This window comes from Mustela putorius, unplaced genomic scaffold (assembly GCF_011764305.1).
Source record: "Mustela putorius furo isolate JIRA1106 unplaced genomic scaffold, ASM1176430v1.1 tig00000242_pilon_pilon_pilon, whole genome shotgun sequence".
NCBI classification, from domain to species: Eukaryota; Metazoa; Chordata; class Mammalia; order Carnivora; family Mustelidae; genus Mustela; species Mustela putorius.
The window spans coordinates 11,810,510-11,836,131 of record NW_025421325.1 but is presented as its reverse complement, the minus strand read 5'-3'; the positions used below and the strand labels follow the sequence as shown (position 1 = coordinate 11,836,131).

The window sequence follows — 25,622 nt, the reverse complement described above, 5'->3', positions numbered from 1 at the left end:
TGAATTATCTTACCACATTAAGATAAATTTCCAGTAGTTTGAGTTGGTGGGATAAATTCCCACAAGCTTACATGTGGGACCAATGAAAGAATTCTATTAAAATCATGCTCAAATATAATGCAACATTGTACGTACACTTATTATACTTCTCAAATGTCATCAGATTGAGTGTGAGTGTGTGTGTGTGTGAGTGTGTGTGTGTGTGTGTGTAGAGGGCTGAAATGGTGGTAGTGATAGTGAATTTATTAAGCCAAATATTTGAGCTGTTCTCCCAAAAGGGGGAGAAATTGACTTACATGATTATTTGCTATTAAGATTCAAATACATCTACCATGCTTAGGTTTTCTCTTATGTTTTTCAATTTTTGACAGCTGTCAGTTTACAGTTATAATTATTTTACCTAAGCATCACAAACACTGCATTAGTATCTTCAGAAAATATACTGCGAAAGCTGCAGTTTCCCTGTCCCAAATCAATTACTGCATTCTTAAGCTTGCAGTATATTCATCTGTGGGCACTGAGGCAGCCATGGGAGAGTATTGATTGGAGTATAATGTCATGTGTAGCAGGAGAAAAAGATGAAAAGTGTTTTCTGCTTAATGGGTTGGTATTAAGTAGGTGGGAATGGCTTCTAATTAGCCAACAATTGCTGTGTTTCCCAGTTTCCCTCCTTTCCCTCCTCCTGTCGGTCACCAGCTGCCAATCTGCCCCCATTTTTTTTTTTTTTTTATTTGGAGTTCATTGCTCACTGCAGTGAAAGCCTTTGTTTAAGAAAGAGGGCTCCCAGGGTCTCAGCTGCCTGGGTACAGCTTGCTGCCTACGATGAGTAGCAACTGTCAGTTTATTTTATCTCAAGCTTTTCATCATTCTGTTGAAACTGATCGACTGAAACCACCTGAGAGACCTGAGGATTCCGTACCTACAAGTCATTAGCTAGGACTGCAGACTCTCACCACCGAGCAAGCCAACAGAACACTTCCTGAAATACGGTCCACTTTAACCCCATGTTTCCCCATGAACACGTACAAATTCTGTCCCTTTTTTTGTTTTTGAAGCTGAGTCCATGGGAGACGATGCCTTTGACGTACAGACATAGAGGCCATGGTATTTCACTTCGGCTGAGGGAGGAGGAGAATGTCGGGGTGACAGGCTTTGCTACAGTATACCACTGATATGGGGAGCATTGTTTTGGCCACAGCAAAAGTGAATGTAGAAATGGAAAACATTTTACAAAGTGACTTTATAAGAACAGGTCTTAAGCCTGATTCTTTACAAACAGCAAATGTGCCAGACTCAAGTCTGATTTTGTATGCGTGTGATCCACAACACAGCTGCTTAGCTGGTTTCCTACTCCACTTTAGAACTGAGTAGAGGAAAATCTCCTACGCACCTTAATGAAACTTTGAAAACATGTTTAAGAGGTGTCATCTAACCTGTTGTATCCTGAATGCATCAAAACAGAAGGACATGGTGAGAAAGTCCACTCATGCTGCAATGGTGGATGACGTTTAGTGAAAATCAGTGATGTGCAAACCTAGTGAAAAATGCTGTTACTTGCCACTTAGAACGAAAGGGCTGTGAATATGTGCTATTTAACCACATTTCAACACGGGTACTGAGGCTTCTCGGGACAGTGTGATTTTCGAAACATTTAGGAGAAAGGAATGGTAACTGAGCAGAGAAAAAGATGATTATTTCTGATAAATGATGCGAAGTAACAAGTAACAATTGGGATTACAGAGGAAGAGTTCCAGGACTTTTCACCTGATTTCAGAATAAATACCTAAAGACTGCGAGAAGAATAGAGATACTGATTTAAAGTGCTTTCCAGAGTTCACATGTGAATTTATAATATTGCTGAGAAATGTTATATGAAGACCCACCTACTCAGTGGGCTTACATATATGCGAGAAACAGCACATATTCATGCGGAAAAGATAACCTGGCATTATTATAACCTTAAAAACTGAAAAAAACTTTAGAGCAGTGCTCACACGTAAGGATCACCTGGTGAGCTTGTCCAAGGCAGATGCTCAAGGCCCAGGGCTGGTGATCCATTAGTCTGTGGTAAGAAGATCTGGGAGGTGCATTTATAATAACTCCTCCCACCACCATTCAGGGCAAGTGGTCCTTGAGCTGCACTCTTGAGAAACTGCCTAAGGCTTCTTATGAAGTTTAATTTTCCATAGGGTATTTTAAAATACTTGCATCATAATAGAAAATGCAACAAACAGAACAAATTTTATTTCAATGTCATTTTTCCTCATAAGAATCTTCTACTTACAATTGCTTTAAAAATCATTAAAATATGAAATTTAAAAATCACTAAAACTACAAAAGAGAAATCCCCAGGAGCTTCACATGTCGTAGTATTGTTTTGCGAAATTCTGTTCTCACAAGGCAAAATGTATTTCTTACTGTAGGTTTTCATCAAAAAGGCCACTGCTTTACGACGTAGTCTTCACAGGGCAGCCAAAGTGATCCTTTTGAAAACTCAGAGTCCTAGTCTCAGAACTCAGTGAGAATGTTCTATCACAACTGGAATAAGATCCAAAGTCATCCGTACAGCCCAAAAGCCCTAAATTAACTGGCTGCTGCTCGAGACTCCATTCTTCCTACTCTCCTCCTCACTCAATTTGCTCCCACCATGCTGGTCTTCTGGTCACCTGGCGGTCTTCTCCGAGCCCTCCCAGATACTCACAGGGCTTGCTTGGTCATTTCCATCCGGTTTCTCTGCAAACCACGCCTCTTTTGAGGGGCTTTTCTGAACCTTCTGTTTAAAACAGCGCCCCGCCCCCACGCCCCAGGCCCCATCACTGTCCTCTTACCTGCTTTATTTTTTCTTCATAGCTCTTAGCACTACTTGTAGTGATTGACGCCCAGCATCTAAATCTCCCTCTCCATGCTTAAGAAATTCTCCACTTTATTAATTTCAGTGGAAACCTGCTTTCAGTCTGGGCACTGAGAAGTCAGCTTGTATTCACTTTCCCAGCTTCCCTCGAAGCTGGGCAGGGTCATGGGAGCCAAGCCCTGCCAATCAGGCATGCACACCAAACTGGAGCTTCAGGAGCTGTGGCTTGTTAAGCTGGACTGCACAGAGTCCAGCCTGGCAAGGCGTGACATCAGGCAGGACTCTATATTGTAAAGCTTTTTAAATGGTTCTCATGACAAGATATTAACTTTTTCCTGGACATTGGCTTCAGAACACGCAAACCTGAAAGACTTGCCATATACATTCGTATTCATAGAATTGTAACCTTTTTGTATCCCTTTTATCGAGTCTGTATAAATATTTACGTTAGTTATTGAATTACACTTCAGTTAGATCTATTTGTGAATATAGATTATTGCATGTATAGGTATTTAAAATTTGTTTTAATTTTAGTATTACTTTTGATCTTTCTGTTTCACTTCAAATCAATGTGCTAAAGACAGTCAAAAAGATTCTGAAGAAAGAGCAATAGGTAAGTTTTGGTTTACCTATCTTTTAAAATTATATTTTTCTTGGCATCTACAGAGAAAGCTACCCAGTACAAAGCTGACCTATTTTTTTAAAAAAAGGAAAATTCCGATGTTAGATATAGAAAGTGACAGTATTATGCATAATTATCTATGCAATTACACTTGCACATGCTTGAAAATTTTTAGCCAGGAATGCTTAATAACATTTGCATGGTTAAATGAGACAGCAGAAACAACTGGAAAGGCCTCAGGGCATGGTCATCTATTTAAGCATCCACTTGGATTTTCAACGTAATTAGTCATATAATTGTGTGCCTAAACTTAGTAGATTCATGTAAGTAATTATAAATTATTAAAAAGCTGTGCATGTGTTTTGTTCTCTATTTCCTGCCAATCAAATTACTAAGGAATATACTATGTTCACATTTCATCATATAAATCTCCGAATAAGATTACAATGTAATGCCCTGGATGAAAGTGAATAAACCAGTGAATCCGTTCAGATGAGATTTAGTTAATATAGTTATATGAACGTTCATATTTTTAGAAAGAATTCCTATAATCAAATCATAAGTCTGTTCATCTGTCCCTATTAAGAGTTCTAAGAAAAAATGTTTCTTTTGCTTATGTTGTATTTGACACAGTGAATTTTTTGTTTATTAGTTTTTTTAACTTGAATTAACAGCTGAAGGTTGGATATAATAGCTTCCTTTCATATCGCTGATTTCCTTCTTATCATAGATCTATTAGTGGGTGAAGGTAAAAACTTAGCCAAATAAATCTGAACAGTAAAAATTATTAACCCTCCCAATTTTACGATGGTCATCTTCTTCCCGACTAGTGAGTTTAAAACTTCATTTTATTTCATACTTCTCCATTGCTTTCCCCCCTCATTGTTATTTTAATCTCTGGGTTGAAAATGCGGAGATTTGTGGAAAACTATGTACCCCTTCTCAGGAGCTCATCTAATAAACAATACCAGAAGACCCCTGAAAGTGTTGAACTAAATTTCTTTTGATAAAAGTGCAAATTACACTTAATTAACTGCTGATACAAGGAAACACAGTCTTAATATGAGAAATTAGACTTATTTCACTAAAGGCAAATATTAACCAGTCTTTTCTTCATTTTGGGTACCTGATTCCATGTTAGAAGTCAATAAATGCAGCCCTTAGAGGCATCATACTTAAATGAGCTAACTTAAGTTTTCCCTATTGGTTTGACAAAGTCCAACTTTGATTACCTTAAGGGCACAATGAGAGAACATCTATTTGCTCAGGTTTTTTGATTGCAGGTTAGAGTAAAATGAAAGGAAGAAAATATCCAAATATACGTAGTGATAAAAGATTTGGAGATGGTGAATATTGGTCAGTGCTTTTAGTATTTATTTCATTGTGACAGTAGGTCAGAGGATTTAGACATTAAATGTGTTCAGGTAAGTTTGCAGTATTTCAAGGATTCAGTTAAGGAAGGTCCAGACACTGGTCAGGATGGACTGACATTAAAATTAAAAAATATGCTAGCATTTCTTCTGATTAGATTTTTGCTCAACATTTTCCACACGGAGCATATTGTTCCCATGCCCAGGAGGCAGACATCACCCATAGAAGTGAAATATATATCCATGCACTGTTAGTCAAGTCAGTCATTATAAAAAGGCATTGTAAATAATTTCTAGTTTCTAAAAGAATATTTGTCATGAAAAGTATTTTTTTATATTAATTACACTAAAGAACCTAGACTATAAAAAAAAATTTTCCTTTGTCTGGGATTTAAAAATATAGGGATGGTAGAGGAAATTTAAAGAGTGAGTCCTGGGACCATGGATATAATTTTTGATTGAGTGGTTAAAAAAATCAAAATTCATAATAATGAGAAAACAAAGGTGAGAATTAATTAGGAAAACTCCCACACAGTACCCCAAATCAGGGAAACTTAGGAAAAAATTAGAAGCTAACAAAATTTGTTCTTCCAATATGTTCATGTTTGAAATATTAACATCACTTTTTTCAGAAGAAATCATATGGATTAAGAATCACCTGAATTATCCTAATAGAGCTTTACTAAAGAAGTTTTAAATACATGTCTGAGAAGATTTTTTTTGCCCTGCAATTCTAGCAATGGCAGGGGAACATTTACCTAAATTGGTGCGGTATTTGGTATCCAAGACTACAAGTAAAAAGACCTAACTGGAAGCAGGGGTGAGAGCCCTCTCTGAGAAGGAGAGGAACATAAAGCAGGTGACAATGGGATTCTCTCAGAACTTCGAACCCTAGCCTTGTACTGGTACAGATCAGGGCTTTATTCTGGTTTTGCTATGGTTTAACTAACCAAAAAAACTTTTCGTAAGCTTTTCAAACTAGCAATTAGAGATGGAATCGAAACAAAACCAGATAAGAAAAACCCAGTTACATTGTTCTTGGAAGTGGTGAGTTCAGTGTACCTTGGGAAGTTAAAACTGGTAACACCATCAGCTACCAAGAACTGTGAGCAGAATCTAAAAGAAGTATAGTTTTTGTTTGAGCAATCAAGAATTCTCTTTTATTGAACCAAGGCAGCAGATAGAGAAGGAGGCTCTCAGAGGGGAAAAAAAGGAAAGAGGAAAAAAAAAAGATCTTTCAACCCATGGGATCTAGAGCTACATTATTATTTCTCAATGAAGTAGGCATTAGTTTTCTGAAAAAAAGTTTTTTGATTCCTAAGGAAGCAAATATGTCACCTGTGTTGTAGAAAATATATGAAGATAGGGGAACTGTAAGTAAGGAAGAAATTTGAAAATCAGGCTCAAACTCTGCAGTCTTTTTTTATGTAAGGATTTTGGCTTAAAATCCTTACATAAAAAAAGATTTTGTCTTCTTCAGCATGTTTCATCTTTGGAATTATTTTTTTACCAGTTGCAGAAGCCACTGAATTCTCTAAACTCTTTCTTAAAATTTATCAGAAGTATACTTGATATACATGATAGCATGATTTAAATGAGATTGGCAGGAAAAAATGCATCTCTTTCTTAAGGTTTTTGACAACAGCATGGAATCTATAAAGAATATATTTTAATATATTTTAATGTGTCATTCCCATTTGTCTTATCAAACTTGTTTTCTGTGACTAGAAATAGAAGTAAAACACAAAGGATTTTAAGGATCTCTGCCTTAGAAAAAAGTCACAAGCAGACTCACAACCTACAAACACACAATTTATAAACTGTCCTACAGAGAAATGGCTATCCTAGTTCTCCCCCCGGAGCTCCCACTGAGACTATCCAGGGGCCGTCACGGAGAATCCTGAAGCTTGCAGAGTTAGGGCAGGGTAAACGAAGCTGTACTAACAAACAACTCTGCAGATCTCTGTGGTTCACCACAATAAAAGATTATTATTCTGTGTTCGCACGAAGTCTGCAGCAGGTCTGCATGGCATTCCAGGACAAATGTTCCACATGTAGAGACTGACTGCATCAGTCTCGTTGCCCTGTAATTTTTAATAATGCTTCCACTATGATCACTGCAGCAGGGAGAGAATCCGCTGGAGGATCTCACGCAGGCTCTCCTATGCTTACACCCAGAAGTAACTTTTGACCATTGGCCGGGACTAGTCACAGAGACTTGCCTAGCTGCCAGGAGATGAAAAATGCAGTCTTCCGTGTGCCCAGAAGAGTAAAGAACCAGATACTGTTAAGCCCTTGTAATTACCACCCCCTTGAGCAACAGTTGCTGAACTCTCTGAAAATTATACGCAGTAATTGTAGGTTTTTCTGAAGAGAGGAGGGAGATCTTAGCTTTCACTAGATTCTTTAAGGGGAATAGTGATCTGTCATCTAAAAATTCTAATAAGCTTTTTAAAAAATGTAGAGATTTATATTGAAGAAAGGAAAGTTCTGAAATTCAGGAATAGCTTAGAGAAGTTGAATTTAGGGCAAGTTGCCAGACTTTAGAAGACTGGTTCATGTGTTGGCCTCATTGTCCACAATTATTTTGCCCCACACTGCCTGAATGATTTGTTATATCCTGTATTACAGATGCCGTAAATTCTGGCAAAAGGGAATCTTCCAAGGTTTAAAAAATCCTAATTGCTCTGAATAGGTTCAAGCACTTTCAGTCATTAATATTAAGGGTGTGAATCAGCTTAATCAGACTGATTTCTTCCTAACAGTGTTCATAATCTTTCTCAAGGATCACTGATCTGCGCTGTTTGCTGTCCAATCTCTGCAAACACTTGTTTTATATGTTATGTTTGTTTGTTTTAGTTGTTTAACACAGGAGGGTAAATCTTTTCCTTGTGACTTCATCTTGGACAGAAATAGAGTCCCACTTGTTTCTTTGCACCATTAATATTTTAATCCAGATTTTAATTAAAGTCTAATCTTTTTAAATGTTTAACATGACTTCTGCTAAATATAAAGTATTATTGTAAAAAAGTGCAACCCAAGGAAATGATTCTTGAACTAGAAGTCTAGAAAACTAGATTATAGGTCCATTTTGTCTTTCAGATTTTTATATAACTGCATGTCTGTGGACCTGAGGACATTTGGAAAAAAAAAAAAGTAGACCAAATTATTTCTTTAGTACCACACAGCTCAATAATTTCATGATTCCATAAAACTCAAAAAAGTTCAAGAAGATTTTAACTCATGTTCAGAAGACAGAAAGGGGCTACAAGAGTGGTTCCAGATTGAGGAAGGCAGAGACAGATAGAAACAGAAATGTATGAAGAAAGGGTAGTAATGAGCCCCAGGAACAGTGGGGAAAAGGTAGGCATTGAGGAAATGCTGAGGAGAGGTATGACACAGGGTTGAACACAGGAGGACGGTTGAAAGTCTGCAGATGGAACAGTGCACTCAGGTCAGCAACTTCAACAATGCCAACCAGGGACAGGTCAAACTGCATATGACAGCAGAGAGTTAGAAACTCCTTTATTATACGTTCTAGCAAAAAGATCAAATATTTGGACCTGGCATTTTTATAGCTGTTTGATATACTAAAATAGTAATAATAATAATAACCGTAATAAAATTCCCTTTTGTGGAAACCCACAGAAACAAGTATTTATGGGGGAAAAACAACAAATAAAATGCTCACGAAAATCTAGATTGAACTACAAAATACCATATTTATTTAGAAGATGCTCCTACTGAGGAACTCGTATCAGTCCCAGAGAATCTTATTAATGATCTGTTTTGAACTTTAGATAGAGAGACTTGAATTGAAATCTTTGCCCAAAGTCACAAAGCTAATTAGGGCTCAATATGGTATTAGAACCTAGGTCACCGGACTCTTACATAACACTCTCCCCTCAATTATCTAAAATACCAGTAGGGTGAGCCTTGATTCAGTCAGATTTTTCACCAGAATCTTCTTTTTATGTGTCATGTTTTTGAACACATTAAAAAGAGACAGAGGTTTGCTCTGTGACAACAAGATGCTCTAAAACCTGCTTGCAGACTTTTTGGCTAATTCCAGAACTTTTTCCTCATTGTTAGGGTTATTTAATTGAAGCAGCTGAACAAAGTATAATAGAACATGAGGCTCACTCGTGAATGTGGCTTTTCCACATTCATTAAAAGGGCTGAGTTCTTGAATAAAAAATACAAGCAAAGAACAAGGTGGGAAAACATGGCTCAACATCGAACCAAGGACTTGACATTAAACCCACAGAAACCAAGGGCTGAGAGACAAATTCATGGTCTTGACTGTTCTTTTAAGAATATGAAATGATTCATGAAATGAGAGTGGTATTTTGGTACTCAAGGAAACCTCTGCATGTCGTTTTGTAGAAAACAGTGTCTTTACTGACTAGCTGGTGTATTCATCTATTTCCATACTCAGAATTTGCATCCTATTTCTCTGATATAATTAATATTTGGCTAAAATAAGAATGTGCATTAAACCCATATTACTGATATTATCAATGAAGTGGTTAACCACGTTGGCAATGAAATGGCTGTATTTACCTTTCTAAGTTAACAGTTCTCTTATGTTGTACAAGAAAAGCTTTTCTTTCTCTGTCACTGTTCCACATCTGGGTCTATAATCTCCACAAGGCAAGATGAATTAGCTATCCATTAAAAAAAAAATAAATTCGTGATTGGAGGCATAATTGTTCTAGTAGGAAAAATAAACTATGTTCTGGAGAAATCAGCAGAAATTCATAGGCCCTTAATCCTTCAAGAGCCAACCAATTTCTGTTGCTTCAGGCTTGAATAATTTTATTGAACTGCAATAAATTTGAATTCCCTCTAAATTCCTAAATTTGGGAGGAGAATCTACTCTTATTTTACTATTGGAAAGAAAAGGAGGAAGGTGAAATCATTACAACCATATCTGAGAGTATTAGAATGGTATGAAGGTTCCTATATTTTCTGTGTTCCCTCTGAAAGGTACAAAGAGGAGAGATGATTGCTGGTGAATCACTGTTCCATTTTATCTAGAGACCTGAGTGCTCTCACTGCTCTATTCCCTTAGGGGGTCATGTTCCTCTGCTTAAAAGAATATTGCCTGCTCTGTGAGCTAATGATTTGTTTGGAGGATGTAAGTCTCAGAGGTGGAGATAACTGCATAGTTTTTATAATATATCTTTCAAATCTTTGATCTGCTTTTTTCTGAATACATGGGACCCCTCAATGGCAAGATTAAAGATGTCTCTTCAGAGAAGAAAGGCAAAATTTGAAAACCTAAAAGCTGCTCAGATTTCCAAATAATATTTCCGTATTTCTTCATTTTGTCAACATCACACTTGTTGTCTTGCATTCATGTGATAACCACATGGTAATCAAAACACGGTATTAGATCATAGTGGTTTTGTAGTTGTTGTTTTTCCAAGGAGATATGGAACTATGAATCCTGTTTTAAAAAGTGGTTAGCGCGAACTTGTTCATGGCTAGGACATACATACTCATTTTGAATTCTATTTAATTTGGGAAATATATACTTGGTACCTAGCAGATGTTAGGCATTGTGATTTCCTTTGGAGGAAACATCAAAGATCAGAATCTGTTTTCAAGACACTCATACTCTCACTGGGCAGATAAGGCAATTACAGAAATGGTCATGACAGAACGTAGAATAGGACAAGTGAAAAGTGCTTGGAGAGAAATGAATGTGGGAACAGAGAGAAGAGACAACAGTCAAGTAAGATGGGGATCAGGGAGGATTTCAACATCTCAGAAGGACCATGGAAAACATTTCCCTGGATGGGGCTGGAGTTGGAAGTAAGGTGGTATTAATGTACGTTACGTGTGTCTGGGGCATGAGGGGGTAGCCAGGGAAAGGGAGGTGGTCAAAAAACATTATGAAACTTGTACAGAATTTGTAGGCAGTAGGGATCCAGTGAAGTTTTTGAAGCAGAGAAAAAATAGAATAGTAAGTGTTGTAGTTTAAGAAACACCTTTGAAGCATTTAAAAAGCACATTTTAGTGTATTTTGAACTAAAATATGTCCATGTAAACATATAAGCGAGTATGTTTGATAATGTCCTGCAGGTTTTATTTCCAAATAGAACAGCTGCCACTAAAAAAATGCCAGTAGTAGAAGACTTAACTTCTCATTTACATTTGAATCTGGAGGAGTAGTCTTCATTTTTATAATAACATAGCTCATCCACGCATAGATTTCTAATCTTGGTCAAATGAATCAGGAAGGGGGTGTACTTTTATAGCGTTTCAGAGAATTTAATCTTCTCCACCATAGGCATAGCTGAGTTTTTATTCTCTGAATAATATTTTTTATTAACATATAATGTATTATTTGTTCCAGGGGTACAGGTCTGCGATTCATCAGTCTAACACAATTCACAGCACTCACCATAGCACATACCCTCCCCAAGGCCCACCACCCAGCCACCCTATCCCTACCCCTCTACCCCTCCAACAACCCTCAGTTTGTTTCTGAACAATGTTTTGAAATGCATTGTTTTGTTTTACTCCTAAGCCCTTTGAAACACAAAACACCCTCACCAAAAATGAGAATAAAGTGTTAAAAAAAAGAAAAAAGAAAGAAAGAAATAGCTTTATAGAGGGAAGAAAAAACAAGGGAGATTTTTGAAAAAGCCCCAAACAGGATTGCAGCAAATAGAAGAACTAGACTCTCTAGTTTTGAGTTTGTTTGTTTTTAAAGATTTTATTTATTTATTTGACAGATTACGAGTAGGCGGAGAGGCACGCAGAGAGAGAGAGAGAGAGAATGGAGGAAGCAGGTTCCCTGCCAAGCAGAGAGCCAGATGCAGGACTCGATCATAGGACCCTGAGATCATGACCTGAGCTGAAGGCAAAGGCTTTAACCCACTGAGCCACCCAGGCGCCCCTTGAGTTTGTTTGTGGTTTTTTTTTCATGATTATTAGGGTGATGGTTAGAGCTTATCCAAGTAAATCAGAAAAAGGGGAGTAGCCCAACTTATTCTCTACCAAATCTTTTATCAGAGGAAGTAATCTAAGAGATAGATAGATCATATTTCCTCTGCTTTCTCTCCTGGGCAGACAGGATGAGGGAGTAAAGGGAAGATAACTCAAAACTACAGTGCAAGCTCTCAAATATATAACACAACATCCTGAAGTGAACAAAATATTATCTAAAAGGGGTTAGTTAATAGTTACCTGTAGATATTTGTGGGGTACTCAAGCACATTGAAATTCAACAAACCATCTGTTTTTGAAGACTTTATCCTGTACATATATTTGGAATGAGACCTTTACTTATTTCATAACTAGAGGACAGACAGTGGTAAGTGGTATTCTACTAATGCTACACTACTAATTCTACTAATATAGAAGAAGCAATAAGATTCCTTTGTGCACAATCTACTGTTATTTACTATTTCTTCTATGGAGAAAATAAAAACCAAAGAGCTTATTGTTTCCTCTAAATGATCTAACAGGGGGTGGGAAGAGTTCCAAGCAGGAGATGGTTCTTTACATACCAGAATTGTGCCTATGATTCCATTTGTGCTATCCCAAACATCCCTAAAATATTTTGCTTGAGAAAGTTTGATTTACCAACAATTATGCAACACATATGATAGGCAGTACTGTTAAAAATTTAAAAAATCGGATTCTGAAGTTCTTAACTGAGGACTGGAGCCAGTCAAGTTGACGCATGAAAGTGACATTCACATCACTTCTAGTTATTCGTTTTTAATTGACTGCTCTAATTATCACAAGAAAAAGTATGTATGAAAAGAAGTGGCGTTAAGAGAAATTAATATTGCATTTTTCTAAATTAATATTCTAACTTGAATTGATCAAATATAGGAAAATTTACTACCATCAGCAAAGTAAGAGTATAATATTAATTGCATTTGATACTGATAAGCATCTGTGAACTAACATCTGTGACTTGTTCTTGTCAACAAGGTACAACACTGAACTTGAAAAAAAAACAACACATTCTCACATTCTGATCAGTGCATGTTGTTGAATATTTAACTTTAAAAAAGAACATGAGGTTGGTGATTTGTTAAGTTTAACTAATTACCACATTTTATGCTTTCCTTATCATCAAAGATACAATATAGCATGAAGGCACATCCAATATTTATGTAGTAAGGCATAAATAAAGTTAAAATTACCAATAAAATAAAAATCACTGATGGAGCCATTAAGAATGACACAAAAACTAAACTATTTTCAAAAACTGAAGTCTTACCATTAGTCGGATCACATACAATGCTGCCTCGATTCTCCTTCCATGACAGCAGGTAGCCAAGGCTGGTGAGATCTTCAGACTCGATACAACTGTTAACCCTCTGCATGATCTGATGAGCTTTTGCTATTCCATAATGCACTTTCGTTTCATCCGTTTGACTCAAGTTTGTAAGCTCTGCTGTTGTGTTGAAAGCTTGCTGAAAGTATTGTGAAGCTTTCTTGTAGTATCCCTAAAAATGTAAGAGAAATAATTTCTTTCTTAGTTTTTTATTCTATCTTTCCACATATCTGCTCACCTTGGTATGTACCAGACTTATCTTTCAACAGTTACAGCATTCATCTTTTAGAAGAAAGAGATGGCAGGCAGGGACTCTATGAGAATAAGGTTCTTTTAAAAAGTTGTGATTACTAACCATACAATATCTTGAAGCTAGGATACTAAAAGAGCTTTATCTATCAAGTTGAACTATATGAAACGTAAGCTTTTTTGGATTAAAAATGATCATATGTTAGCATTTTCAGATCGTAAAACCTGGTACATGGTAGCAAAAAGTCTGGGTCTTTTTAGAGTGGTCCAATTCACATTAATTTGGGTGTATTTTTCCTACTTGTAGCACTGGATTTACCAATAAAGCATTTTTAACCAGTTGCTTTTAGTCACAGCAAGAGATCATTTTCAGCCAATCTGTTTCAGATTTACGGCGCCACTGAAAATTGATGTATTTATCTGCTGATTTGGTTATTGCTCTTGTTTTCCCCATGTGCTTATGTCATTCTTGACTAAGAACATCGGAGGTAATCAAGATTCCTGAAAAATAATGATCCTAGCACAACTCATTTAAATGTTCATCTCTTTAAGTTTTTTGCAACATCTCATTGAAAAAATTCAAGCCAGTTTTCTGTTTTTTAGATTTTGTGGGCTTTTTTTGATTATACTCTCCTACCCTCCTATAAGCTATTGTCCACAATAGTTTTCAAAGTGTCAGGGTCAGTGCTAAGTACTTCCTATATTATGTCACTAACTTTCATAAGTCATCCTGTGAGAAAATACTATTCTTATTCTACAAATAATGAAATTGAGCCTCAGGAAAGACGCTCCCTTCTGCCAACCTCCAAATTTCCTAAAGATCCTCATGAAAACATTTTCCTCAATGGAGGATATCATTTTTAGGATTGAGCCTACACTTTTAAGATGCTAGGGAGCGAAGTTTCCTTTCTTCACTGACTTGTAAATCTCCTTTCCTCTCCCCTCCCCCTCCCTCCTCTCCCCTCCCCTCCTCTCCTTCCTTCCCCTCTTGCTCGTACACACAAAACACACATGCACACACTTTTGAGAAGAGAGAGAATATTATGAGAGAATGTTTTATTATAAGTTTTCAAATTATTTTCTCACAACATTTTATGAAGGAGGTGGTAATAAAAACACCACTGAAACACCCTATATCATATCCCAGTACAGGCAAAATGCATACTCAACTCCATACAACTCTGTATAATCATGGTGTTCAGACTGCAAACTGATTGGATACAAAAGTTGCTGGAGGATGAGGAGGGGAGAAATAGGGCTCGTGTGACAGTTATGTTACATACATAAGCAGTTTAATACTACGTTATAGACCCTCAGGATGGTTTAGTGAACTCTTTACTCAAATGGTTCATTCCAATTAAACTTACTAATTTAAACACAAACAATTGCTCTATATTTTATCAATAATAATTTTTGTTTGTTGAGATGACAATTCTTTCTTTTATTTCAAAATGTAAAGCATAGAACTTATATGAGGACATGGTTAGTTAATTAGAAAAAATAAAATGTATCAAAGACATTTTTATGGTAAGTATATTATATAATTGAGGAACAATGCAAATATTGAAGATGGAAATAAAACTAGTTAATATTTTGGATTGTTCTGCTAAACATCAAAGATATAGGACAAAATAAATGAACATATGTGATTAGACCTCACATTTCTATTTTTAAAAACAGAGAAGTATAAATAATTATTTCTATATAATTAGAATATATTTCTATATAATTAGAACTATTGTTCGAATTATATTTCTGAGCTTATATTTTATTATTATTCTATATATATTATATATAATATATTATTATATTATTCTGAGCTTATTATATTCTTAAACTATTTTGTCTTAGATGAAAGTCTTAATTAGGAAATTAGGGGCCATAAATAAATGGACATACATTTAAATTTCAAGAATTACTTTATATATTATTATGTTAAAATGAACTTACTCATTTATCAGGCAACTACTATGTACGAAGCTCCATGACAAGCAGTGGGGATTTAGCAGTTAACAGAATTTACTATGCCTAAATTTTATATTAGATCCTCTCTAAGAAGTGTTTTTCCCCCCTTAAATAGGAGCATTATAATTATTCATAACTATTTAATTATAATTACATATAATTATTCTTCCTGCAAATTGAGCTTAGTATTAAATTGTTAGACACAGAGACAACTACCATAAAACTGGAATCAACCTAAATTTCTCTAGTTTAAAACACTATTAAGGAAATACATTAATTCTTCTAAGATGCAAGGAGTTTTATACATACCATTTTGGAATGAGATTTCATTACTGTGTATTGTATTTTTAGATTTTTAATTCTTAAAGAGCTTAATATCTAAATTTAATCTCTTCTCCAAAGGTTCTGTCCAATGTTCTATAGTTCGATTCTGCTATCAGTTAATCCCTGTCCTATTATAAAATTCAGAAGATTCTAATAATTAATCTTGGTATTCTTAAATATGAATTTGAGAATATATAAGTAATTGAGAATATAAGTGAATTAATCACTTCAGGATTGCCTCTTACTAGAAAAGAGAACTTTGCTTAGTGTTATAAATATCACTGGTAAGCATTTAAGGGACAATTACAGGACAGGATCTTGATGACATCGTAGACCTTAAAACAAAGCTTGCATTATTACACTATAATATAGAATTTTCATGCATTTTTCTGATTCTTACCAGAAACTTCTCAGTGTGTCTGTCACTCTATTCAATGAGCAAGCTCAAAAATAAAAGTACATTTCCTAGTACTAAGAAAAAGCCATTTTTTACACATTGCTTTTACTATTTTAGTCTGGAATTATTACTTTTTTATTTGTGTGTGTATTTTTTCTTTTAAGATTTTATTTATTTCTTTGAGAGAGAGAATTGAGAATGAGCAGGGGAAAGGGACAGAGGGAGACGGAGAAAGAGACTCATTGCTGAGTGGGAGCCTGACAAGGAGTCTGTATCTACATTTTTTTCCCTAAAGCATTTTCATTTCGCTACTTTATATTAATTCTATATTTTCATCAAGAGATCACATCAGGAAGGTGGAATGGGTAGCCCATCTTCTATGATTACATAGTAAAAGGTAAACTAATTAGAATAAATGATCTCTTAAAGATGTGCTAATGTTAATTATAACAACACTATAATAACTAGAGAAAACAGTTCATTCTAATATTTTTTTCCAAATACAGTCTTATAGTTGTGGTCTTATAATAACATTATTTCTTAGAAGTGATTATAAGGAATACAATTAGAATACATTGCATGAATAATATTAAGCAACAAAAGAGATGATGAGGAAGACTGACCAGTACCAGGAGTATTAGATTTGCTTTTAAAGATTCAGTACAAGTTTTCAGAATCATTGTACGAAAATGAAATAGAAGTTTGGAATTCCTAAAGTGAGAGATTCTTACTCTCCTGAGGTAGAAAACTGGTTACAAATTTATTGATTCAAAATAAAAAAAAATATGATTGATTCACATATTTAAGTTCACCACCTCTGTGCCAACTTCTCATTTAGGATCTGGAACAAAATAATAACCAAGGTAGATATGGGCCCTATTCTCATTAAGCTATTCTAGCCAAATTAAACAACACTAAGAAGATATAAACAAGAAAACTAGGAGATGAGTGCTATGCGAAGTATTAATGTAATGTTAAAGAGTACCCAGTGGCTACTTTTTTTCTTCTTCATATAATTTTTATTTTGGCATGTAGCTTTCAGGACTTCAATGAACAGAAACAGGGAATATGGAGATTTCAGATATTTTGGTTAAGTGAAGAAGAAGTTTTATTTTTTCAACAAAACAGATACTTTTATTGATTGAATTTTTTGGCTTTTCTCTCAAATGCCTATAAAGCCCCACAGAATATAGTGGATTAGATTTCATCATTTTAGATTAGAAAATGTGTTCGAGCACTCAAATTACAGAAATGGTAGCTGTGATTAAACAGTTTTCCTTATGAATAACAATAATGCCATCTTATATTACAAAATATAACCACCTTTCCAAAGCACCTTCATATGCTTTTTAAAACTGAGGTCTAATTGACATTATGTGACAATTATATTGTCATATATAATATATAATGTATTGATGATATATGACATTATATTAGTTTTGGGTATAGAACATTATGATTAATGTTTGTATATATTACTAAAAGATTACCACAGTAAGTTTAGTTAACATCACCTCACATAGTTATGAATTTTTTTGTGATAAGAACTTTTAAGAGCTACTCTTGGCAAATTTCAAACGTACAATACAGTATTATTAACTGTAATTACCATGCTGTACATTACATTCCCAAGACTTGCTTTTTTTAGAACTGGAAGTTTGTACCTTTGAACTACCTTCCCCCATGTGGCTACTTTTAGTCAGTTGCCAAGGGAAGGCCTCTCTGAAGGTGTGGCATCTAACTGAGATATGATGACAATAATTCAGGGATATGAAGCTCAGATTGGAAAGCATTCCATATAGGGTATTCCAGCTAGGGCAAATGTCCTAAGGCAGCAACAAGCTCCACATATTTGAGGAACTTCAAAAGTCCATTTGGCTGTGGTGGTGTCGATAAGAAGAGTGGGAAGAAATAAAGTCAGAGATGGGGTGAGTTGGTGTACATCTCACTTAGACTATTTCAGGTTCCCAGAAGAATGGGAAGTAATGGAAATGCATTAAGTACAGAAATAACACAATTTGATTTACATTTAAAAGAACTACTTGGGCATCTGTGTGGAGACTGGATTATATGGGTAAGAAATGGGGAATGGGCTTGAACTTCCTGCAGTAGGGCAGGTGAGAAAACATTGTCACAAACTGATGGGATGATCGTAGCAGATACAGAGAAGGAGGCGCATCTTTGATATGGTTTGGTGGCATAAAGGTCAGGGTTTACTTCTGGATTAGATATGGAGCAGGAAGGAGAAAAGAATCAAAGAATACCCAGATTTTTGGTTTGAGCAGCTGGACTAATGGATTATGACGTCATTTATTCAGATGGAGAAGATTGGGAGGAAGGAATCCTGTTAAATTTAAGATGTCTAAAGCTAGATTTACAAGCATGGAGTCCCAAGGAGAGATCAGAACTGGAGATACAAATTTGGAAGTCTTCAGCATATCTAAGGCCATGGGCCTAGATGAGGTCAGATAGGGGGAGCTCATAGATTGAGAGGTTTGCCTAGAAAATACCTGGGTCATAGTCTATCATAGTTGAACATGAAGTTAATAGGGGAATAGGATTTAAGGGAAAATGATGAGTCCATTTCTAACAGGTTATATTTGAAGTCTAAGTGAAGATGTTGGGCAGGCGGTGGGATAGGAGTCTGAAGTTGCAGGGAGTGAGCTTGAGTGTGCTAAGAGGCTAAGTGCTTTTGAATACCCAACATATGCCAGGCATTCGACTAGGCACCACATACATATTTATAAATTCCTAATCCTTATATAGTTTTTCATGGTATCTTGTTATTGATGCTTGAAACATGAAGAAACTGAGGATCAAAGAATTCATGTGCCCAAGGTCACAGTTAATAAGTAGCTGAGTGCAGATTCAAGGGGAAGGGGGCAAAAATTAGTGAGGCTCCTCTTTGTCCTGCAAGTTTCCTTCATGAAAAAGCATAATAGATAGGATGTGATGCAAACAGCTTATAAGATTGTTCAGGTGTATAACTTGAATAAAGGGATCTAATATCATTAGGACATATCCATAAGCAGCTGAAATAAGAGACATGAAATAATTCCTTGTCAATATTTTCCTAGGAAATGACTTTGTAGAACTAGAAGGAAATTCAGGATGTCATCAGAGCTATCTCCCTGTTTCAAAAGAATAAGAAGGAAAAATAACTACATTAGATTCTAATAAACTCACTTTGTCATATGTTTTCAAATCATACTCTTGGGAATGATTTAACAACTCAGTCAGCCTGAGAAGTAATCGGTGGACTTTTGACTTGAGGAAGTACTCACAAAGAATCACAGTAATGCACAAAAACTGAATGCAACATTAGCACTTTTAATAATAAACTGAGTTTTGTTTTGAAGTCTGTAATGTCATAAAATTGTTATAGTATTGTATACTTAAGGGGCACCTGGGTGGTTCAGTCAATTAAGCATCTGACTCTTGACTTTGGCTCAGGTCATGATCTCAGGATCGTTAGACTAAGCCCTGCATCAAGCTTTTTACTGGGCGTGGAGCCTGCTTGAGATTCTCTCTCTCTTTTTCCTTCTGCCCCTTTCCCTGTCATACTCTCTCTCAAAGAAAAACCAAAAACAAACCAAAAACAAAAACAGAAAACAAAACAAAGCAAAACTATTAAAAATCACTACCCTATTTATCCGTGACCATTTATTACATTAAAATATAGTCACTAAGATGTATGAATGAATTTGTATATTTGAAGGCAAGTATATTTGAAGATAGCATGAATACCTGAAATTCTCCAAATCTTATATTAGAATTGGGACATACTAGTAAAAAATTAACTTTTGGTAATTGTCATAGCCTTTGGATAGTATTCATGTCTCCAGCCTTTAAAATATCAGACTCTTCTTTAAGACTTAAGAGCCAAAGAATAAAAAACAGACTGATGGGATACAAACTCTTAAAAAATGCAAATATAAAAATGACCCCTCAGAAGGGATTATCCTTTTTTTTTTCCTTATGCTTTCTGTAACTAGGAGAATATACGCTGATACTTAATGTTTGTGGTACACTAACACACGGAGTTCTGGGCATTGTTTGGTGGAGGGTAAGGCAATTTGTGTTTTTGGCACTTCTGTTTTGAAGAACAATCCTTTTAAAAAGTAAGAATATGTATAACCTAGGAGTGCCAATTCTGCTACTACAGGATAAGCTCCCCCTTAGACTGCCAGTCTCACAAGACCACGAGCCTTGTCTGTGTTTCAGCATGGCATCCCAAAAAGGAAAACAAGAGCGTAAACAAGATCCAGGGAGTCACCGGAGTAGAGTTGTACCATAGAGATGGGGCAGCAGAAGGGGCTCACTGTGGAGAGAGGGACCTGGGGTGACAGGTGCGGGAGGCACAAAGAAAGAGGGGAAACAAAGTGGGCAGGAACATAGGGAGAGGAACACCGAGATCAGAAGACCAGAACGACAGGGGAGGAGAGAAGGAGGAGAGTGACAGTCAAGAGCAAAAGGGGGTTTAATGATCCTGGGTAATAGCAGAGAGGAAGCACATGAGCCAGAGAAAGTGAGAGAGGAGGTGTAATAAGAAATCAGATACCCTGTTTAAAAGCACGTTTCCCATAGCAGGATCTATGGTAGTTTCATTCATTCAGATTAATTTAAAACAGTTTCCTTTGGGGGGGGGGAGGAAGCCTATGCTGAGTGAAATAAGTCAGGCAGAGAGAGTCTGTTATCATATGGGTTCACATATTTGTGGAGCATAACGAATAACACAGAGGACACTGGGAGGAGAGGGGAAGTGAGTTGGGGGAAATTGGAGGGGGAGACGAACCATGAGAGACTGTGGACTCTGAGAAACAAACTGAGGTGTTTGGAGGGTAGGGGTGTGGGGGTGTGGTTAGCCCGGTGATGGGTATTATGGAGGCACGTATTACATGGAGCACTGGGCGTGGTGCCTAAACAATGAATTCTGGAACACTGAAAAAAATAAAATAAAAATTTTAAAAAGACTAAATAATTCTGAAATCATCAAAAAGTCAATTATCTGCCAAATAAAAGACTGTAGTGATTAAGAGCATGGGTTTGAATACCACTGCCACCTAGAAATGTAGAGGCCTGGGATAGGTTACTTAAACCCTCTGAGCCTCAGGGAAAAGGGGGATTGTATGATACCCCATAAAGGTGTGCCAAATAATAACGGCTTATCTAGCTGGGACTTGCTTCTCTAACTGCTCTACATTCATTAACTCAATACTCACTACAACCTTATAAGGGGAGAAAATTGAGGCACCTAGAAGGTAAGTTGTCCAGGCTACAGATCTTATTACAAGTGAAAAAAGTAGGCTTTTCACCTACTAAACCTGAGTCTAGTCTCAGAATTAGTACCTTTAATCAATACGTATACAACATCTCATTAAAGACTAAGATAAGGTATAGAAACAGTTTAAGAATGAAACTGCCCTCAAAAATGATAGATCCTACCATTATCAAAACAGCAATTATAACTAGAGAAAAAAAGCCTCTTTTATACTGTTTGTTAAAGAACCATCTGGGTAATAAGAGCTAAACTCAGGAAAAATCAATCAAAAGGTCAATGTGTTATGACCAATTCATTTCACTAGTAATGGTCTCTTGAATAAGAGATGCTTTTACTTTAGACCTTCTCTTCTTTCTCTTTTCTTTTACATAACCAGTCTGATGTTAGAATTCCATATTTCCTTCAGAATTACTCTTGGGATTGTCCTTCCTTCTCCTGAAGAACCTAGCAGGCCCATCACTGCTGAATTAATAAAACGAGAATTTGAAGCAAGGGGGATGAATGCTAGTGTCAGCAGATAAGAGCCAACCATTATAATGATAGTCTTTGAATTGAAATGTTTTAATCGCTCTTCAAATCCAAAACCACTTAGAATCTTCACTGGCTGTGAAGACATGAATTAATTTTAGCAGCTTGTGGTGACTGTGCCCAAGATGGCACTCAGGTCCTGGTAAAAGGGGAAGTAACTACCCTGTGCATTAACCAAACCCGGCGGTCCTGGGGTCATTCTGCATAACATATCATGGGAAGGTGAGAGTCAGATGGGAATAGAATGTTAAAACTCTGAGAATTTCTCCCTACAAGAATGAAACGCATATACTCACTTTTTCATTGTAGATATCCCCAAGCATTGTACTTGCTTTCACAACATCTAGTCTTTGGAAATTGTTTCCTGCAATTTTCACAACTTTTTTCAAGTATTTAATTGCTTCTATCATCTCTCCTTGGCTGGAAAAAATAAAATGAGAAATTATTGGAGTATCATCTCATTTAATGTCACCATAAAGAGGAGAGATTTTGTGTCTTTGTTTTAGAAAGTGTAAAATGGTTCAGGATAATGAAATGTGAAAGGAAAATTTTAAAAAACAGGTGGCTTTTCTTTGTTGGAGCATACATTGAGTTAAACTTAAACCTTCAGACCCTCTTGTATGGCTGGTGGGATTGTAAAATGGTGCACATGCTTTGGAAAACAACTTGTCAGATCCTCAAAATTTCTGATATACAGTTACCATATGACCCAGCAATTCCACTCCTATATATATATCTCCAAGAGAAATAAAAATATTATGTCCATACAAAACTTGCACACAAATGTTCACAGCAACAGTATTTATAGCAGCCAAAAAGTGGAAACAAATCCAATGTTGATCAAATGAAAGAATGAGCACAATGTGGTCTATCCATACAATGGAACATTATTCTGCTAAAACAGAATGACGTTTAGTGATACATGCCACAATATGGATAAACCTTCAAAACATGTTAAATGAAAGAAGCCAGTCACAAAAAAACACATATGTTATGATTCCATTCACATAAAGTGTCCAGAATATGCAGATCCATAGAAACAGAAAGTATAGTGGTTACCAAAGGCTGGAGAGAACAGTGAATGAAGAACAGCTGCTAAGAAGTATGGGGTTTCTTTTTGGAGTGACAAATATGATTCGACTTATATTGTGGTGATGGTGGTACCACTCTGAATATAACTAAAAACTACTGAATTGTAGACTTCAAAATGGTGAATATATGGTATATGAATTCTATCTCAATGAAGCTGTCATTTTTAAAACCTCTGAAAAGGCTTTTCCACACTTTGCAAATGAAGACAGTCTTTTGTGAGGAGGCACAAATACGATGATGATTGTTCTAGAGCTACCGTATGACCCTGCACTTGCACTACTGGGTATTTACCCCAAAGATACAGATGCAGTGAAAAGAAGGGCCATCAGTATCCCAATATTCATAGAGGCAAGGAGAGCATCATTTTAAAGATTTCAATAAATTATATTCATTTGAATTCATTTGAATTCTGCTGTCATTTTATAAATCTGAGTCCCAAATACTCATCAGTTTTTCATGATCTGAATGCCACTTCAAGTATATACAAATCTTAGTTTTATAAGAGCAAGAGCTAAACAGAAAGGGGAGGAGGGAGTGAAAAGACTCTAAAAATCTCTCCAAAGGACATAATTATTTGAAATTTGAAAGCAAGTCTAAGGAGACATCAGTTGTAGTGATGTCCTATGTGAAGAATGCTTAGGGACCCACAGAGAGAGGCACACTCTCATAAGGGCAAATGAGATTAAGAACCAAGAAAAAATATTTGTGCAACCAAAGAGACAGTAATTTTGAAAACAGCTATATTTAAGGTATAATAATACCGTGACTGATTTTGTACAGGAGGCTGAAACCAAAGTCCAGCTCAAGGAATATCTGACTGCTGATTCAGGGACATGCCATAAACAAAATTCAGTACACCTGCTGACTCTCTGGATTTTATTTTTTTTTCCCAATTCCTAACAGAATGGTGAATGTAAGATTATATGAAATTCTATTGTTAAATCATACCAGAACCACTGAAAATTTGTATTAATGTGACAAACTGTGATAAAGGAGATACTCTTATTTCTCCATGTCTCTGAAACCCTAGAATTTCCCTTTGTTTTCAGAGGCCAGCAGTTCCCAGTGAATACCTATGCCATGACTCAGTAATTCCCAGGGTGAAATTCTGAAATGCAGAGGTCATTTTGCAATTGAGCTGCTCCTCACATGGGCATTTCTCACTTTAAACTGCAAGGACTTACTCAGAGGAGCTCCGGATATAGGGTAACAAATGTGGCATATACAGAAGCTTTGCTACAAACCTTTCCCATGTTTTAATATTTCTGAAATCAGGATGACTTACAACAGGTAGGCATCTTATAATCATTGTCAGGTGGGGAACAGTCAGGTCATAGTTTTTGCTGTAGAATTGGGTTAGGTTTATAGTCCTGGACATGAAGCAACAGTTGCAATGCCTTGATACTTCTGTTAACAACTATTTAAAGATAATTTCAGAAAGGGATAGGAGGACTGGTTGTTTTCTAAAAACCTTTCTGAAATCTTCTGGAAGTTAAGAAAATGCCAACTTCAAAATGGGTAAGCTGAATGTCCATGACTTGGAAAAAAATACTGGAGATGATACTGGAGCACTATTTTAAGAAAGACTGTAGTATCAATGTTCTTGGTAACAACACAAAAAAAGTTTGGGGGAAAAATACTGATAATTCTGATTTAAAAGTGATTCAGAAGAATTGGACTTGGAATGCAAATATGTTTGAGGTGTATAATCGGTTTGTATTTTTTTATGTGAATGCTTAAGAGTAATGAAAATATGTGTGTAAATGAGCCTAAAATAGCTCTTTTATTAAGTAGAAAAACAAAATTCTAAGCAATAAAAGTTATTATGTTATAGTTTAGTTAGAATTTTGGGGAGGTAGTATGTAAGGTACATTGTCCAGTAGAAATACTCTTAGATTCAGTGAAATCTAAAAATAAAGTTACTTTTTCAGTATAGTGGACTTCTTCAGTATAATAGGTAGTTCATAAGCTAGTAAATTTTTGATTAAAATTTTCTGGGAAGTTTAAAATTCACATTGAATTTATATATACATGATATGTAACTAGAACATTATGAGCACAAACAACTCTAAAACTGGTCTAATTACTTAATAGTTATAGTAAATCTCTACCTGTATTTATCCATTTTATTTAGTTTTATGCAAAAACAAAAACATCTAAATTTTTGTCCTTGTGTTTATGTCATATGTATATAATCATAAAGCAATCAGCATTGTTACTGTTATTCAACAGCATTGTTTATATAGTGGGCATCAAAATATCAACATTTCTAACCTTAAAAATTTACTTGCAAAATGGCATTCCTTTACTTGGCTGCAGTGAAAATGGCAAAATTTAATATTCACCTAAAATTTCTGAGCAAATAGAGCTCAATAGAATATTTTTTTTGCCAAATGTCTATAATAGGTGAGTGATGAACTATATTATTATCACATGCAATAAACAGTTGAGAAAGCACTTCTCGAAAAAGTAATATAAATAGTAATATTTGATTTTCAGTAGCAAGAATTTATTTTTATTTAAATTCAGTTAGCCAACATAGAGTGCATCATTAGTTTCAGATGTAGAGTTCAATAATGCATCAGTTGCATATAACACCCGGTGATCATCATCACTTCATTGCCCTCCTTAATGCCCA

At 35.8% G+C, this 25,622-nt stretch overlaps 1 protein-coding gene across 6 annotated transcripts in view; it reads right to left on the bottom strand.

Moving 5' to 3' along the window:
* The window catches only part of TTC29 (tetratricopeptide repeat domain 29), a 233,524-nt gene that overhangs the window by 64,018 nt on the left and 143,884 nt on the right, over window positions 1–25,622 (bottom strand). For all 6 annotated transcript variants that reach the window (XM_004758024.3, XM_004758023.3, XM_004758026.3 and 3 more), the window contains 2 exons: window positions 22,189–22,312; window positions 13,092–13,320 (listed from right to left, as the gene is read on the bottom strand). In XM_004758024.3, coding sequence (XP_004758081.1) covers window positions 13,092–13,320; window positions 22,189–22,312 — 353 coding nt within the window. The remainder of the gene's footprint in view (window positions 1–13,091; window positions 13,321–22,188; window positions 22,313–25,622) is intronic.